The sequence below is a fragment of the Hemiscyllium ocellatum genome, chromosome 10 (assembly GCF_020745735.1).
Source record: "Hemiscyllium ocellatum isolate sHemOce1 chromosome 10, sHemOce1.pat.X.cur, whole genome shotgun sequence".
Taxonomy (NCBI): domain Eukaryota; kingdom Metazoa; phylum Chordata; class Chondrichthyes; order Orectolobiformes; family Hemiscylliidae; genus Hemiscyllium; species Hemiscyllium ocellatum.
The window spans coordinates 56,357,993-56,377,534 of record NC_083410.1 but is presented as its reverse complement, the minus strand read 5'-3'; the positions used below and the strand labels follow the sequence as shown (position 1 = coordinate 56,377,534).

The 19,542-nt window shown below is 39.7% G+C and overlaps 1 protein-coding gene across 2 annotated transcripts in view; it reads right to left on the bottom strand.

Annotated features, from left to right (window-relative positions):
• The window catches only part of erlec1 (endoplasmic reticulum lectin 1), a 39,222-nt gene extending 20,194 nt beyond the window's left edge, over positions 1–19,028 (bottom strand). Inside the window, exons 1-6 of one of the 2 annotated variants that reach the window (XM_060830930.1) lie at positions 18,761–19,028; positions 10,443–10,547; positions 7,040–7,120; positions 3,882–3,959; positions 3,735–3,801; positions 2,529–2,575 (exon numbers count right to left, since the gene is read on the bottom strand). In XM_060830930.1, the coding sequence (XP_060686913.1) occupies positions 2,529–2,575; positions 3,735–3,801; positions 3,882–3,959; positions 7,040–7,120; positions 10,443–10,547; positions 18,761–18,934 (552 nt within the window). In that variant the 5' untranslated portion in view covers positions 18,935–19,028. The remainder of the gene's footprint in view (positions 1–2,528; positions 2,576–3,734; positions 3,802–3,881; positions 3,960–7,039; positions 7,121–10,442; positions 10,548–18,760) is intronic. The other variant, XM_060830931.1, reaches the window with a different exon arrangement.
• Positions 19,029–19,542: the final 514 nt, after the last annotated feature.

Here is a 19,542-nt window from a genome sequence, read left to right as displayed (position 1 = left end):
CCTGTAGGAGAGCTATATCAACTCTCTCCTTCTTAAGATTTGATAATATTTTCTTCCTTTTAACTGGCGAATTACTCCCCCTGACATTCCAGGTGCACCACTTAACCGACTGTTCAGCCATAATCATCTGGACAGATCCGAGACCCCTCGGGAGGGGAAACCCTATCTAGAACATCCCGAGCATGGAGCATACAAGATTTACAAAAGTAAAGACTCTCTGATACACTCAAAACAATATAACAAAAAACTCTTTCTAAGTATAAAAGATATAAAACATTCCGAATTGGAGATTTTCTCCCTTGTTCCCAGGGAGCGTCACTTCCTCTCCCACAGTCCATCTTACCCTCTTCCAACCAGTGCCCCACCCTTGACCCAGGTGTTCCTCAATAAAATGAGGAGAATTCAAATATAATATAAAGCTAGAGTTAACAGTGAACACCCCACCCCCACCCACACCCACATCTAAATATATTTGGGAATATTAATACCATATATAACTATAAGATTACAATCTCAACATGTAATACTTAAATATAATACCACAAAATAACAGGGGAAAGAAAAACAACCCCGCTCCTAAAAACAGAAGTAAAATAGAATAAGGTAACCACCTCTCCCCATCAACATTAACCAAACGCCCCAACATATATATATACATACACACATAGGGGGAAAGATAGGAAAAGATGAAGGGATGTAAACCAAAATAATGGGAAAGGCAGACCAGCATCCACAATCTCTTACAGTTTATTTAAGAGAGTCCTAGAATTCCTTAGCCTTCTCCGGTGATCCGAAGTTATATATGGATCCTTCGTGGCTAAGGCGTAGCGTCGCTGGATATCGTAAGGAGTATTGAATATTTAAGTCCCTTAAACGCTTCTTCGCCTCATCGAGTGCCTTCCTCTTTCGGACCAAAGCTGGGGAGAAGTCCTGGAACAGCATGATCCTGGATCCTTTGTGGGTCATAGCTTGGGGATCTTTTCCCAGATTTCTTGAGGCTTCCAGGAGCATCTGCCTCTCCCTATAGCTCTGCAGCTGGAACAGGACTGGGCGTGGGCGCTGGGTTGAGCCGGGCCCACGTACTGCGACCCGGTAGGCCCATTCTACCCTTACCTGGCCTGATCCATTATGCAGATTTAAAAGTTGTGGCAGCCAATGCTCTAAGAATGCTGTCAGCTGACCTCCCTCTTCCTGCTCGGGCAGGCCCAACAACTGAATATTTTTTCTACGACATCGATTTGAGGTCATCAATGTGGTTTTCTATGTTCTGGACTCGATTCTCGAGAAAACGGATGTGGTCGGCTGCCGATTTTATCGCAGTCTCTGAGGCTGCGGCCTTCGACTCCACCTCTCTGACTCGGCACCCCAATTCCTGAATGTCTCTGCCCTGCTTCTGCAGCTCGGCTGATAGTGCTTCTCTGCTCTGCCGAGACTCATCGATAAAAGCATCAATCTTCGCCTCCCACCTGGTAAACATCTCCTCAAAGCTCATCTTCATTGGTAAATCTCCTGAAGTAGCTGAAGACACCTTTGTTGCAGCTGAAGAGGGAGAGGGTGGGGGAGGGGTCCCTGCTTTCTTAGAGCCGCCTGTTCCCTTCCCTTTACTCATTTTCCAGCTAGTATTAGACTATTTAAATGTACTAATAGGTAACTATTTAAGGTTAACAACTATTATAAATGGTTTAGTGAGTGTGGTGGGGGTGGATAGCCCACTTTGCCCAAGTTTTGGGTAGAGCACTGTGGACTCAGTCTTGCTGGGTCGCCGCCATCTTGGATTCCCCCCCCCAGCAACACATTTAACTTGTTGGCTTCCTGTGTTCAATGTGATAGACTGTTTAGTCTTCTTGATGACATTACAGCTGCTGGAGATTTTGAGCTGGGGCCAGAATCAAATTAACACAGGGGAAGGTAAAATTCATCTGCATGGCTAAATCTCTGTGGGCACCTTTCTTCAAAATAAATGCAGTCACTTTGCCATTGACAACAAAATCTGCCTGCGATCAAACACTGCTTCGCTTCACAAATTCAAATTAGCAGTGCCACCTGGAGGGGAGATGTCATATAACTCAAAAGTACACACAGCCAAACCTGAGAGTAATACTGTGTCAGCACTGACAAAAACTGCCAAGAAAACGGTTCAGAATGAAGCATCAGCAGGCAATCAGCCTAGGACTTGGCTTCAGGTAGAACACTAAAGAATGAGTGTTTGGTGGATTTGCTGTGGGCAATAGGCTGACATTTTACATATCGTGCAACTTGTTGATAAGGATCAAGATTTAAATCCTACAATTGTATCAAGTTATTTCCAATACCTAAGCTTAGAATCATGAAACATGTTACTATCAATTTGTGGCCAGTCAATCACAATTCTGGAAATAATAGTTTAGCTACAAATGTTTTTGGAGAAATCTGAAGAGGAGAAAAGTGCTGTATTAATGTAAGTGCCTCGTTAATCTGCTCAAAATTTTGTACTTGAAATCTGTATGTACAGTTCGGAATCATCCTGCAAAAAGCTATATTCCACTTACTTTCAATTTCTCACTTCCAGATTCTTCTGAGTGTTCGGGAATAGAATCTAGACAAAGACATAGAAATCCAGAATGTACTTGTATTTTAAACACATTTTCATGAATTGTTCAACATAATTTCACACAAGTGACAGGAACAAACATCTCCCCAGGACTGTGATCCAGTCCCCAGTTAGAAACCCAACTGCAGAATTTTAATAGGAGGAAACATCCATGGTAACGTTACAACTGTTTATCTAACCACAATGCTAATTCTTGGACTGGCACTGAATTTGTTGCTCCATCTTAGGAGTTAATAGTTTGTGTGTGTTAATATATGCCTAGAATGGGGCATCTTTTTGCGATTCAAATTTGTCTCAGTGAAAGACTGAACACTATTACAGAATGAAAGTGTGTATGTTTATTCAGGGGAGCTGTCACATCTTCCAAATCTATTCTAAGGGTTTCCATATGGTTCTGGACAAGCTCGAGGATCTACTGTCATCTAAAACTTGATTCTTTTGGCACGATACTTGAACATAACGAAAATATGTGTCACAAAGAGATAATGAATGAATTATGGTAAAAACTTCTGTATCAATTTTTAAAATTCTATTAGCCAGGGTTAAAATGAAATTATAACTTGTAGAATCAATGACACAAATTAAACATTTCTTTCTGATTCTAAATAATCACTCTCAGATTCCCTGATGGCACACAGTACCTCCTGCCCAACTTTCTAACCTTTTCCATGTCCTCAACACTGTAAGAATTCTGTGTTCTTCTATCTTTGTCCTTCAGCATTCCCCTATAACCTTCAGAGCAGCACTCGTGACATGCTTTCAGTCACCTAGCTCCTAAACAGTGAAATTCCTTCCTTTTTGGTCACCAGTTCAATGGCAATTTGGCTGGGATCACTTTTTGGCTGAGTGCAAGTGGCTTTACAGGAATGAAACGCTTTACTACTTTAAAAGCTATATTGCTAATACAGATTGCTGGAGCTACATAGTATGATCAGATACAACAGTAAGTGATGAAACAATACCTAAAATGGTCTGATCTAAAAAGACTATTTTTTAATTGTTGCTGCTTTAACGCAATTAATCTTTCATTGTGATCATCATCATACTGAAGATTTCTTGACAGGTTTGAGGTAACATGCTTGATATGTATGCCTGTGCTACATAAATGAAAATTCAGTGCTTACTGATGTAGATGGCTTCATACCTTTGGTTTCAGAATCAGCTGGTGTTCTCATGGTACCAAGATAATATTCTTGAATATTAACTTTCTGCTAAATCAAAGATATAAAGTTAACAGTGAAATAACCTAAAAATTGATATGAATAAAACATGATAAAATGACACACAGTACCTGACCAGTTTCCTTTTCCTCATGGTATTGGCGAATATGTTTTCCATGACACACTTCGTATGTCCAGTAAGATTCGATCTGCAAATTTTCAAAGAATTGTTAGAAATATTTAGCAAGTTATATTCAATTCCAAATCAACAACTCAAAGAATATTTACAAATTTAACATTAATTTAGTAAAAAATACAAAATCATGGAGATTAAAGAACACTTTAAATACCAAATACTTAGAACTTTTGAAGCAATGCGATACAAATTTAAAATGACTGAATACAATATTCTTCATAGGAAGCATATCCCCAAAAAAGCTCGTTACCAACGTACCCAGGGAATGAACAGTAGACCCTTGTTTGCACATTTAGTCCCTGTGGTTATATATGTGCTCAATATGATATTCATTGATTTGAAAGATAGAAGATTAAAATATTTACTAGTTTGTTGCTTTAGCTATAAAACATTTCTTAAATGGTAAATAGATAATTGACAAAGAGTATCAGCAAAGAATGGATTTTACAGTGCTCATCAGATGAAGCTGGTCACAAAAGAGGATGATCCAAAATGAACTGTCTGTGACAGCCAGGAGCAATTTCTGCTGGTCAACAGATACTGCAGCAACACCAGTACTTTGAGAGTAGAAAACAGAATGGAGTGTTTTGTCTGCCTTGGTATTTATAGATATAGGACCTTCTAATTATGAGTACCAAATGAACTCTCACCTGGAACTGGTGGAAAATAATGAGTAATTACAATTGCTGTACTAAGATTAAAGCTGCTTATTCTAGGTTGGCTAGAATCTTTTTGATGCTAGGAATGCTTTAGCTTGTGGCACTCTACCTCAGAATCAGAAAGCTGTGAGTTCAAGTCCTTCACTAGAGACTTGAGCACTACAACCTAGGCTGACATTTCAAAAAAAATGCAATGAGGGAATGCTGCACTGTCAGATGTGGTGTTAAATCAAGGTCCCATCTATTCTCCCAGCTGGATGTAAAAGATCCAGGAGAGCAGGAGAATTATTCCCAGTGACCAGGTCAGTAATTATGAGTCAACATCAATGAAGCAAAATATATTGTTAACATATTAGTGCTTGTGACAGCTTGCTGTGTACAAACTGTCTGCTGTATTTTCTACATTAACTATATCTTTTAAGTGACACAGAAAATCTAAATATAAAAGTTACACTCAAAGAGCACCAAACAAGTATGGATCCAAATAAAATCTAAAAGATCTTTAAATTTGAATTGAATGTCTGTGGCCTTCTTTAAAACACTGTGGTTCCTCCATTGAACAGATAACTAGCAATAGCACATGGTTAAGTATCAAAATAAAGAGACTCCTTATCATGATTGAATCTAGGTTTAATTCCCATAAGTTTCATGAAAGAAGAAATACTATGTGATACATTATAGAAAAAAAAGTGAGTAATTAGTCAATCAACTTTGAACACGAATGGATCAGTTGGAGAGACAGTTAGAGGCAATGAGGAATTTACAAGAGCAAGGGAATGTAATGGATGGCAGTTATAGGAAGGGAAAAATAGTTGCAGATATAGTCACATGGATGGGTTAACTCCAGGAAAGGTGAGAGAGGTAGGCAGATAGCCACAGAAGACTCCTGCACTATCCCCATTTCGAACAAATATGCTGTTTTGGAAAATGTAGGGGGTGATGGATTCTCAGGGGAATGTAGCACGAACAGCCAAGTTTCTGGTATCGAGACTGGCTCTAATGCAATGAGTGGAACGTTGGGTTCCAAGAGATTGATTGTGTTGGGGACTCTCTAGTCTGAGGTATAGACAGATGTTTTTGTGACCAGCAGCAAAAAAAATCAGAATGGTGTGCCAGGATCAAGGATGACACAGAGGGTACAGAATGTTCTCAAAGGGGGAGAGGGGCCAGCAAGAGGTCATTGTACACATTGGAACCAATGACATAGGAAAGTGTGTACAAGAAAATTTTCTGAGTCAGTATATGGATGTACCTACTAGAGAAGATGCAAAACTTGACTTACTCTTGGGAAATAAGGCAGGGTTAGGTGACTGAGGTGTCAGTGGGGGAGCATTTTGGGGCCAGTGATCATAATTCTATTAGTTTAAAATAGTGTTAGAAAAGGATAGACTCGATCTAAAAGCTAAAATTCCAAATTGGAGGAAGGCTAATTTTGACGGTATTAGGCAAGAACTTTCAAAAGCTGATTGAGTGCAGACTTTCGCAGGTAAAGTGACGGTTGGAAAATGGAAGCTTTCAGAAATGAGATAACGTGAGTCCAGAGACAGTATGTTTCTATCAGGGTGAAAGGAAAGACTGGTAGGTGTAGGGAATGCTGGATGACTAAAGAAATTGTGGGTTCAGTTCAGTAAAAGAAGGAAGCATATGTCTGGTATAGACAAGACAGATCAAATGAATCCTGAGAAGAGTATAAAGGAATTAGGAGTATACTTAAGAGGGAAATCAGAAGGACAGAAAGGGACATGAGATAGCTTTGGCAAATAGAATTAAGGAGAATCCAAAGGGTCTTTATGTATTTATAAAGGACAAAAGGGTAACTATGGAGAGAATAGGGCCCCTCAAAGATCAGCAAGGTGGCCTTTGTATGGAACCGCAGGAAATGGGGGAGATACTAAACAAGTATTTTGCATCAGTGTTTATTGTGGAAAAGGACATGGAAGGCATAGAATGTAGGGAAATGGATGGTGGTATCTTGAACAATGTCCATATTACTCAGAGGAGGAAGTGGTAAATGGCTTGACACGCATAAAAATGGATAAATCCCCAGGATCTGATCAACTGTACCATAGGACTCTAAATAAAGCAGATAAACACTTTATGGTTATATGTTGTTGTGGGAGAACCCTTAAACATTAGAAAAGAACAGACAATTTCGGTAAAGAAATGTATTTGAATGTAAAATGACAATGAGTTACCAATCACTTATCAAAAAGGAAAATAGTAGACTGTTCTTAAGATTAAATATTCGTTTCTCCATTATCATTATAGCTTTTGACAGTGATTCTGTGTCTGCTAAAAAGATCACAAACCCACCCCATCTGAAGTTGATCAGAAAACTACGCATGAAGCTATGAACTATGTTGTTGAGCTCAGGGAAGTGATTTATCTTTCCTCAAACAGATTCTGTTAATTAATTAACTGAAAACTACTTCACCCTGTAAGAGCAACTGCTCTGTTTGAAGAGTGGTTCCAATAGCTCACCAGGCCCATGTCCTTTGTAATCGTGCTCTTCATCCTACAAGGATAAAAAGAAAAAAATAAATTAAATAGAAAGCTTGCATTTCTAATCAGATTAGACATCTATTCTACTTTAGACAGCTGCCATTAAAAAAAAAGTCAGGGATTTGTAGGTTAGACAATGCTGCAGCTATAAAATAAACTGAATGTTTTACATCTGCTGTGAACACTATTCAACAAGTTTAAGACTTATTCTCCCCACCAGAACAAAATTGATTGAATGTGTTATTTATATTTAACCTTCATAGAAGTGTCAGAAAACATGTTGCAATAATGATAATTCATCAGAGTTAAACAATTCAAATAAGCTACTGGACTCATGTACATGTTATGCTAGAGTATTCATAGAAACATTGCTGCTGTGGAAAAATTGAACCAATTAGAACTGTGTAATAGAAAGTATAAGACCATAAGACATAGGAGCAGAATTAGGCCATTCGGCCTATTGAGTCTCCTCCCCCATTTGATCATGGCTGATCTATTTCTCAACCCCATTTGCCTGCCTGCCTTCTCAAAACTCATGATCCCCTAAATCATCAAGAACCCAATCAGTTTTAAAACACACTTGGCCTCTACAACCTTCTGAGGCAATGAATTCTACAGATTCATCCCCCTCTGGCTGAAGAAAGTTTTCCTCATCTCAGTTCTAAACAAAACTGGATTGTGCACAATCGAGTTTAATTTCTTACCTTAACAAAATTGATAAGATAGCAACAACAAAATTGTTGTTGAATGTATTTAGATTTGCTGTAAATATCAATCATATTTCCCTTATTGCTGAGTGGCACATTTTATTGTACACACAGTCAAAATGATGAGTTAAACCATTCTGTTACTCTTAACACAAATGGCATCGAGTTGTTACTAAGATTTGAGTGACTGATGACACAGAAGAAAAAAAACAAAACTCAGCAACTTTCAGGGTCTTTTACAGTATAACTTTTGTACTCAGAGGGACTTGGGAGTTGGTGTTGGGGTCAGGGTGGGGTAGAGGCAGAGAAAACATGGCAGCTGTGGGCAGCAACTGTGACAGAGAATGTGGTAAAACCTTGAAGCAAGATAAATTCAGTGCTTATGATTTTAAATTTGAGGCATTAGTGGACTAGGAGCTAATATATGTTTGCAAGGACAGGAGAGATGGGCGAGTGTGCCTTGATCCGGGATAGAGTAGTGGAGCCCAAGGTTTAGATCAGCTCAAGTTTATGGAAGGTAATTAGGAGAGTTTAGAAGTAACAAACATAAATAAAATTTCAGCAGCAAATGGGTTGATGAAGAGCAAGCCAGTGTCAGAGAGGTGAAATTAAATAGGCTTTTAAATGGTTTGGAAATTTAATAAAACACCAAATAGCAGCCTGGCTGGAGAAGAGAGAAGATTGGTTGCAAGATAAACAGTGTTTGTGGAAGGTACGTAGATATTGTTTTTTTCCCAATGTTTGACTAGAGGAACTTTTAGGAATTTGTAGCTCATCACACAGCTGAACAAGCAGTTTGATAGCAATAAGACAGTGAAGACGTTGAAAGGGGTGACAGATAGGTGGAGCAGGGATGACCATGGTGGAGGAGGCTGCATGTGTGGAATGTGTATGGATGATGCTCCCATAGAACACCCTGCAGGAAAAGAAGGTTCCCAAGGCTAGGTTCTTGAAATACCCCAGAGGCAAGGATATGGGGTTTGAAAGGGACACTTTGATACACCACTGACTTGGAACAAACTCATGAATTAACTGATATGCATGATTGAACTACTCACTACTCACCTACCAAATGGAATAAATATTGTGTCAATGCATTCCAAATCTTAACCCAGTCACTGTGTACATTCTCTCTCATTGATTTTGCTTCTTTTGCCAATAATTTAGATCCACACTCTCTCATTTTGATTCTTTCACGAGTTAAAACGGTTTCTTCCTATCTATTTGATTCAGACTCTTCATGATTTGAAAACCTCTATCCAAACTCCTCTCTGCCTTTTTTCTCCCAAAAGAAATATGTCCTACAGTCTCCAATCTTCATAACTGAAGTTCCTTATACCAGAGTTCATTCATTGCACTCTCGCCAATGCCAAAATGTGGCATCCAGAACTGGATGCAATACTTCAGCCGAGGTAGAATGTCTTCTCCAGGTTCAACAGAAACTCCTTGCTCTTTTACTCTATACTTCTATTAATAAAGCCTAGGGTACAGAATGCTTTATTAACCATGCTCTCAATCCACCCTGCCAAATTCAATAACAGTTGGGAGGAGGGGTTCTGGATTGGATGCTCAACTCAATGGGTTGAATGGCTTGCTTCCATACTGTAGGAGATTCTATGATTAATGCATATATTCACCAGGTCTCACAACTCGTTGATCCCCTTTAGAATTGTGCTGTTTATCTCTCTATCATCTCTCTAAGTTGTTCCTACATAAATGAATCATTACATTTCTCTGCTTTGAGCTTCAATCTGTCATGTTCCTACCAATTTGACCAAATCCTACTGAAGTGTTGCACCATCTTCCTCAATTTACAATGCCTCCAGGGTTTTGAACCATTCACAAATGTTGAAACTAAAAGTTTAAGCCATCAATATACGAGAAAAACTAAGGGTTCCAGCACTGACCGCTGGGGAACTCTTCTCTAAAGCTACATCCAACCCAAAGAGTCATCCATTAACCAGGGTGCCATTCAGCCAGTTCCTGTTCATGCTGCCACTGAAACCTTTATCCCATTAATTATACATTTATTTAAGTTTGTTGAGTGACACTGCTTCAGACACCTTTTGGAAATCCATGTATCAGTTGCATTGCCCTCAACTCTGTTACCTCTTCAAAAAGGTCTTGCAAGTTACAATTTTTGCTTTTAAAACCTAAGCTGGCTTTCTTTAATGAATCTACATTTATGACTATTAATTTTATCCTGAATTATCGTTTCTGCAAGCTTCCCCACCCGTCACTTAAGTCAAACCAACTGGCCTGTAATTGTTGAGCTAAGTTTATGCTTTCTTTTCCATCAAAAAAGTTACATTGTCAAATTTCCAGTCTTCTGCCACCATTCCTGAATGTGAAGACAGTTGGAAAAAAAAGCCAAAAGCACTTGCATACTTTCAAAAACAGGTTTATTACAGAAAATAGCTTGCTTTTAAGCAAGAATCATTACATCTTTGCACAGAAAAACATACAGAATACACAGACTTAAATTAACTTGGAGTTATTGACTGTAGTCTGAAATCAATGTTAAATTTTAAAAAAATACATACAATGTAAAGTAATTCATAACCCATTACATTATATAGTTATGAAGAAAGCATTTCTAACAAAATGTACCTTTAATACAAGGCTTACCTGGTCTTCACTCCCAACTGAAGGCAACATACATTTGTACCTTTCATTATGCACTGTAGTGATAATTATGTAGTCATCAGGTTTATACAGGCCTCCGGTGGTTGGCTAAAACCAAAATAGAGGATTAATGATAAGAGTTGTGCATTATTTACTTTCTACATTACTGCAAAGAGTATCGTAATGAGCAATAACTTAAACATTTGCTCCTACACCCAAACACCTGAAAGTAAACCATTCAACTTTATAACATACAGAATAGGAATAAAAGATACGAGTTGGCACCATCATCATTCTAACCGTATCTGTACTCAATTAAGATGACTCCTCTTCAAGAATGCATACAAAGTTACAGCGGCATGGTGGCTCAGTGGTTAGCACTGCCGCCTCATAGTGCCAGGAACCCAAGTTTGATTTTAGCCTTGGGTGACTGTGTGGAGTTTGCACTTTCTCCCTGTGTCTGCGTGGATTTCCCCTGGGTGCTCTGGCTTCCTCCCACAGTCCAAAGACGTGCAGGTTAGGTGGATTGGCCATGCTAAATTATCCCATTGAGTCCATGGTTGGGCTTTCTATGGTAATTGTGAGGTTATAGGGATAGGATAGGGAGGTGGAATATGGCCTCTTTCAGCACTGTAGGGATTCTATTATTCTGTGAAGCATGAACTATACAGATGTATGAAGTAGAAGACAATAACGATTGCACTGCAGTAATGTACATTTACTTTCGAAAACTCAAGTCTATTGAGATGCTACAAACTAGATGTAGTCAACACCAGTAGCAGACACATCAAAAAAAAAGAAAAACAAAGTCTGGTTCTGACAATTTATTTTTGTACAAAAACTATTGCGTTAGCCAATAATTTGTATGATGTAGCATTAATAGAAAGGCAAACTATGTAAATTTAGCAGCAAAAGTAAAGTTGGATAATTTGAATTAATGAAATTGTGAAATGAAAGTAGGCTGTGCACTTCCTTGTAAAAGTGCCTAGAGATGCTTTACTCTATGTCAACGCATGCCATTTTCTGTTTCAAACAGAAAAAAAAGCGAATTGTTAAAAGACAAGTACCAAAGGATGAACAAAACTGACACTGTAATTTTTGTATAAATATTGCTGACAATGCACAGGTTACTCAACCTTCAAAACTTCAAAAAGATTTATGGACAGAAGTATTTAATTATTAAAGCATAAGCCCCAAGATACTGCTGGTACCAAATATTTTCTTTTGCACAAAGAAGGGATAAGTGTGGCTGGCAGAACTAAACATTTTGCAAACACTTTCAGATAGCCAACCTTAAAGTTTCCATTTAATCACACAGCGAGGCTTTTCCTTTTCTCCTATATCTACCTCCCAACAAAACCTCAAACACCAAATATTATTTGTCAACCTCCATTTTCTTTTCTTTACACAATGCTGACTCATCACAATCACATTATGGTTTTCTAATTGCCTGTTACTACTTCCTTAAAATCCATTGCATCAGTTTTCCAATGCCAAGTGATCAGCTGACTGATCTGTTGTTCCATTTTCTTTTCCATTTCTTTCTTGAAAAGCAGAATTTCATTTTTTATGCTCCAATCCACTGGGACTGTTCTACAATCCAGGGAATTTAAAATCACAGTCAATGCATCCACTACACCTGCAACATTTCTTTTAAAAATTGTAAAATTGTAGCAAAATGTAAGCCAGCAGGGTACATTCACTTATTAGTTCAATTAACTTGTTCGATATTTCTTTTACTAAAAGTAATTATTTTAATTCCCCAACTCATTAGATTTTCAGTCCCTTGTCATTTCTGACAGAAAACCATAGAAAGTAAAAGTACACCATTTAGTTCATAGAATCTGCTCTATCATTTAATTATTACAACTCAACACTATACTCCTGGGCTCTCCCTATACTCCTTGCCACCTTTAGTCTCAGGAAATTTATTTATTTTTCAAATATGTTCAGTGGAGAATTCAACGGGTTCACAATCCTCAGTGAAGAAATATCTCATCTCAGTCCTAAATGGTTTACCCAATATCGTGAGACCTTTACTACATATTCTCGACCCACCCCGCCCAGTCTTGGGAAACAGCATGTCTTCAGTCTGCCCAGCCCTGCAAGAAATGTACACTTTTTGTCAAGGTTTCCTCTCATTCTTCTAAACTGCAGTGAATGCAGGCCTAGTTGTCCCAATCTTTACTCATAAGAAATTCTTGCCATCCTAGAAATCAGTTTAATTAACATTTGAAACGTGCTCTATATGGCAAGTATATTTTTCCTTTCGGTACAAATATCAAAACTGCACACATCTCCAGGTGTGGTCCCAAGGGATTATAGAGCTGAAATAAGACTTTGCTCCTGGATTGAATCTTCTTGCAGTGAAGGCTAACATACATTTATATTATCGGTAACCTTGTAAATAAGGTCACATACCCTTGCGCACTGTGCAAGCTTGAAGGATGAAATTAAATACAAAGTTGTCCTGTAAGATAATGGCCACCCTGATTAGATCATTTTTCACGGAATATTTTCAAAATCATGAACAGGCACAAAGCTATCATTTTGGTCCTGAGAAGTGCCCAGTCTACCTCAGGTTACCCAACACAGAAGTCCAATCTTTGGATGTTCCCAGCCTACAGTCATGTTTCTGTAATTACAATGATATTGTATCTGTTTATAACTATTTGCATTGTTAATCATCCAATTTATTGCAAACAGTCTGTGAATTGAGAAATACTTAGATTTTCTGCAGAATCAAGATTTGTCTTAACATTTTTGCTTTTTTAAAAACAAACTCTGCCCTACTTAATGCTAGTCCTGTTTTCTCTGTCAACTGTTTTTGCTTTCTACTCTACTACCTTTCATTCCTAACTGTGGTTCCCTCTCGTGTCTCCCTGCCTGAGATTCCTTGCTCTCTCCAGCTCTAGTTTAAACCTTGCCCCTCAAAATAAATGAATGCTACTGTGGGGATATAGGTCCTGATCCTGCTGGAAGTGCAATTTGCCCAGCAAGCAGAGACACAGCCCCAATGTCTCATGAATCTAAATCCCTTCCTCCTATACCATCTCTCCAACTCTGCATTTATCAGGTCTATTCTCCTATTCAGGTTTGTGTCTGCTATTGTGTAGAAGCATACAAAATATTTATATAACATCTGTCATTTGCTTATTCCCCTTATAATTTCTGCTGTTTCAGCTGTTGCGGCCCATGTTTACTCTCGTCACCCTCCCCCTTCATACATACTCGTAGAAATTTTAGAATGCATTTTTATAATTCTTGCTGTTTTAGGCTCTAATTCTATTTTGCTGGAAAAGCGCAGCAGGTCAGGCAGCATCCAAGGAGCAGGAGAATTGACGTTTCGGGCATGAGCCCTTCTTCAGAAAAGGGCTTCCTGAAGAAGGGCTCATGCCCGAAATGTCGATTCTCCTGCTCCTTGGATGCTGCCTGACCTGCTGCGCTTTTCCAGCAACACATTTTCAGCTCCGATCTCCAGCATCTGCAGTCCTCACTTTCTCCTATCTAATTCTATTTTGTCCGTCTATCATTATTTTTGGTTGAAAACATGTCCAATCCTCAGCCTTATTATTCTTCTTAGCAACGTATGTCTTTGTAAAAATCTAAATGCATCCTTGAACTGTTTAATTAGGCACAATTGGATTACTCTTCTTGTGGATTTTTTTCATTGTCAGTAGAACGCATATTCATAGAACATAGAAAAGTACAGCACAGAATAGGCCCTTTGGCCCATGATATTGTGCTGAAGTTTAATCCTAACACAAAATAACTTAACCCATGCACTCCTCAACTCACTGCTCTCCATGTGCCTGTCCAGCAGTTGTTTAAATGTCCCTAATGACTCTGCTTCCACCACCACCTCCATTCCAGGCAGCATCCTGGTAAACCCTCTTTGCACCCTCTCCAAAGCTTCTGTATCTTTCCTATAGTAGGATGACCAAGAACTGGATAAAATATTCCAAGTGTGGTCTCACCAGGAACTTGTAGAGCAGTAGCAAAACCTCGTGGCTCTTAAAACTCGATCCTCCTGTTAATGAAAGCCAAAACAACCCTATCCACTTGGGTGGCAACTTTGAGGGATCTATGTACTTGCACACCCAGATCCCTCTGTTTCTCCACATTACCAAGAATCCTGTCTTTAATCCTATATTCAGCATTCGAGTTTGACCTTCCTAAATGCATCACTTTGCATTTATCCAGGTTGAACTCAATCTACCACTCCTCAGCCCAGCTCTGCATTCTGTCTATGTCGCACTGCGGCCTGCAATAGCCTTCGATACTATCGACGACACCTCCAACCATTGTGTCATCTGCACATTTACTAATCCACCCTTCAACCTCCAAGTCATTTATAAAAACTACGAACAGCAGAGGCCCAAGAACAGAGCCCTGCGGGACCCCACTCAACACTGACTTCCAGGCAGAATAATTTCCATCTAATATTCAATAAGACTTCCAAAATATTTAGTTATAGTCATAGAGATATACAGCAAGGAAACAGACTCTACAGTCCAACTCACCATGCCAACCAGATAAATTGATATTTTGAGCAAAATCTCTTCATCAGGATGAAGGTCTTTTCCTGATGAAGGGTTTTTGCCCGAAAAGTCGATTTTCCTGCTCCTTGGATGCTGCCTGACCTGCTGTACTTTTCAGCACCACTCTAATCTCCAGCATCTGCAGTCCTCACTTTCGAATGTACCAACCAGATATCCTAAATTAATCTTGTCTCATTTGTCACATTTGGCCTATTTACTTATAAACCCTTCCTATTCATATCCCCATTTGGATGCCTTTCAAATGCTGTAATCTTACCAGCCTCCACCATTTCCACTGGAGCTTATTCCATACTCACCCTCTGCATGAAAAAGTTGTCCCTGTGGTCCCTTTTCTATCTTTCCCCTCCCACTTGAAACCTATGCCCTCTTGGTTTGGACTCTGCCATCCCAGGGAAAAGACCTTGTCTATTACTATCCATGTCCCTCAAGATTTTATAAACCTCCACATGGTCACCTTCCAGCCTCGGACGCTCCAGGGAAATAGCCCTAGCCTATTCAGCCTCTCCCTATAGCTCAAACTCTCCAATATCGTAAATCTTTTCTGAACACTTCCTGGTTTCACAACATCCTTCTTGTAGAAGGGAGACCAGAATTGCACACAATACTCCAAAAGTGACCGAGCCAATGTCGCAAAATAGCCTCCCAACTTCTATACTCAACGCATCGCCCAATAAAGTCAAGCAGACTAAATGCCTTCTTCACTATTATATTTACCTGCGACTCTTATTTAAATGTTTGCCATTGCTTTATCATCATATCCTTCCATCCAGTTTTCCAAAGTATCATACCCAATCATCACACATACCTATGCAACAGTTTCATTTAAGTTTAGAGTCATTCTGAAATGTGGTTCTGCAGGATTATGATATTACTGGACAAGAATTATGACATTATTAGTGAACTCTTTCTTATCACACAAGACAAGATTAAACTGTCCTGTTCTCTGGTTGTTCCACAATGGATTGTTCTAGCAGTTTCAAATGCAATTCAAGAATTTGTCCTGCAAACACTGTCAGTTTGACTTGTCTGGTTTATGCAAAGAATAAACTTCTCTTATTAATTAAATAGCCAATACAGTGCCATAACTATTCTTAGAACAGTGCATTTTACCTTGTTATTTCAGATCTTCTTCCTGACCTTCTGATTCAAAATCTTTCCTAGTTCCTACAGTATCACTTTTATTAATGGAACTAGTCTGCCATACCTGCTCTGTTGTGGCTGTCTTTTAAAACATCAAGTACCCTGGGATATTTATTGCACGTTCTAACATCAAATTGGAACAGAAAGTGAGCACCCACTGTTGTTCACTGATATCACTCTTGTTGATTATTGTTGTGCACTTGTCGAATGCTTACTTCTTGCTTCCTCACACTCACCATGCTGTTGCCACTCTCTCATTATCTCCTCCTCCTCTTCACTTCCCTGATCCTGAGCCCTTGCTGCATCTCACTTACTTCTCATAAATGATCCCATTTTTGTGCACCCCACGAATGCTCAGCACTCATTTGCTACCTGTTCCTGCACTCTTACTGCATCCCACTCACAGCTATACGCTGAAACCTTGTTGGCCTCTCCATCCAAAGCTTTGATATTTCCTACTCACCACTTTGCTCGCTCGCTCTCATATTTTCAAGTTTGCATTGAGAGCTCAAGAGAGCAAAGGTGAGTGGACATTGATGGTCGACAAGAGGGGGAGATGGCAGCCAACGCAGACTTTAGGACTCCTGACCTTGGTTGCAGAGAACAGCCTCTAACTACATAGAGAACAGTCTCTGACTATATAACTTTCTACCAAATTAATTTTAACTTCCCTACTTATCTGAATGGCCTCCTATACCACACTGACATGTTCACATTACAACTCCTCCCTGCAGTCTTTGCCCTGAACCATTCAAGTGCAAGTACTTTGTACCTGTTGGACAAGGTCAGCGACTGAGGCTCCTCCATCAAAGCAGCCAGGCTGTTGTTAAAACCCAGATTTTTCTGTCCTTGACCAAATCAAGATGATCTACTTTAAGGACTATGACTGTCTCCTGGAACAGAACGTCCAGCCAATTCCCTCATGTCGCTGACATTGTAGACACAGTTGTTTGATTTCTAACTGGCCCCCATCAAGTTTCATCTGGTGCAGGTAAGACACACTACCCATGCTACCATCCCAATTTAACCAAGTTTTGTATTTAAAGAAAGGGTTTTATTCATTTGCTTAGTTTAAATTTTTGCTGAATTGTATAATAGCAAGTTTTAAAGAGTGACTAGTTTACATTGCAAATAATCTCAAAATATATAGGCACAATAATGATATAGACACACAATAAAAATCACAATAAATAATGCTGCTTAAAAAAAACTCTCCACTTTTGTTGCAAATGTAATTGAGATACCCAAACAGGGAATCAAATTGACTGCATCTTTAACTTCTACTGAAACTTTCAAGCATAATTGTAAGTTCAAATTTTCTCCCTTATCTTAAACTGTGCAGTTTCAATTGAGGACCTTGCAATTAATGCAACTCCTTTCACTCCCTTCTCCACCAATAACATGACACTTGATACACAACCACTTTTAGATGAAGAAAAACTATTTTAGCAGTACATCAGTACAAAACTGGTGACATAACTCAAGGTTATTTAGTGCACTTCCTGAGGAGCAAGAACGAAATTCATACTACTTTGAATACTTGTAGACGCTGTGCAGTCTTTTAGAAATTCTGACATCTTGCAAAAGGAAAATGGACAAACTATCTTATGATGTAATGAAACACAGATCAAATTAGACTTCAGATTAATTTCTCTACAGTGTGGAAACAGGCGCTTCGGCCCAACTAGTTCCCACACCGACCCCCCGAAAGGTAACCCACCCAGACCCATTTCCCTCTGACTAACGCACCTAACACAATGGGCAATTTAGCATGGCCAATTCACCTGACCTGCATATCTTTGGACTGTGGGAGGAGGCCACAGCACCCGGAGGAAACCCACGCAGACACGGGAAGAATGTGCAAACTCCACACATTGAACCTGGGACCCTGGTGCTGTGAGGCAGCAGTGCAAACCACTGAGCCACCATGCCACCCAGGTTGGGAGAGAAGCCACAGAAAGAAGTGGAAGATGGGTAAACAATTAATGTAATAATTAAAGAAAATATTTAAAAAATGTCAACTTGTAGCTAATTACAAAATGCCAACCATTCACTTCTGCTAGTCCATCACAATTAGCCTGGCAACAAACAGGAAAGCATTAGTTAACGTCACTACTAGCAGATACAATACTTTGTTGTAGATACAACCTTTAACTGTAACACTTCCTCCAATGTCTATGTACTGTACTGCACATTTACACACTGTACCCATTTTATCACTAAATCCCTATCACCAGTGCTACCTCTCATGATTAGGGCGGAACAACGACAGTTGTCAAATCTGGCTGGATGGACAGCAAGAAATTTCAGCATAGCACTTCCCAAACCCTACGACCACATCAATGGTCAGTAGACACACCTATCTTGAAACACCCTGTCTTCCCACACAAAACAGATATTTTGCTATCCAATTGGGTAACTCCCGACTGTCAAAGACAGTATATTCACTCTCCGCGCAATATTTTGGGGGGGAAAAAAACATTATTAAGTGTTCTACTATTCAAAATAAAAGAATGCCCGTGGGGTTTCCTCCCAGTTTGTTGGTGGAGAGTTATCATTAATCCCCAGAAATCCCAGGATGATTGATGCTGGCCGGAGTGGTCTGCCTGATGTACTGACCAGCGTGAACTCGGCCCCGGGCCATGTTATCCTGAACGGGACATCATCACTTAACACAGGAGCTGTCCTACTCCAGCTGATCTTCACCACAGCAGATACCAGCAGCAAGGCGGGCCCGGCCGGCAGCCCTTTACACAACATCCTGACGGTAAAAACCGGCCGTCTCTCCGGCATTCACACGGAGGCAGTAGCCGACAGGGACTGAAGCCCGGCCTCCCGGAGCCGGCTACACCGAACCAGGTTCACATTGGCTAACCGCTCCATCTGCCACGTCTACTTCCGGTAGGTTGCTGCAGGACGACTTCCTGGGTCAGGACATTGTCCTCTGGAGCAGCACCGGAACAGAGTCTTGAACCACTGATGTTAAGGTTAATTTCCTTACAGTGCTGCCTCTACCAATATGTCCTATCTCATTTAAATCTATCAATGATAGACCATTCAGTTAGTGAAGGTAAAAACAAGGGCTGCAGATGCTGCAAACCACATTCTAGATTAGTGTGGTGCTGGAAAAGCACAGCAGGTCAGGCAGCATCCGAGGAGCAGGAGATTCGACGTTTCGGGCAAAAGCCCTCCTAAATGTGGTTGCACCGGGACCTTACCTGTAGACTTCAGCTCTTCTGGTTACACTTGATACCAGGGTGTAATGTAACCACTGGCAAAGAGGCCCTGGCAGAATTTGAAAGGTTATTGCTGTTTAAGTATCATTTGATAACTATTATCAACACTGCCATTCAGCAATCTGTTGGTAGGACAGGAATGGTCCAGAATTTTTTTTTATGATT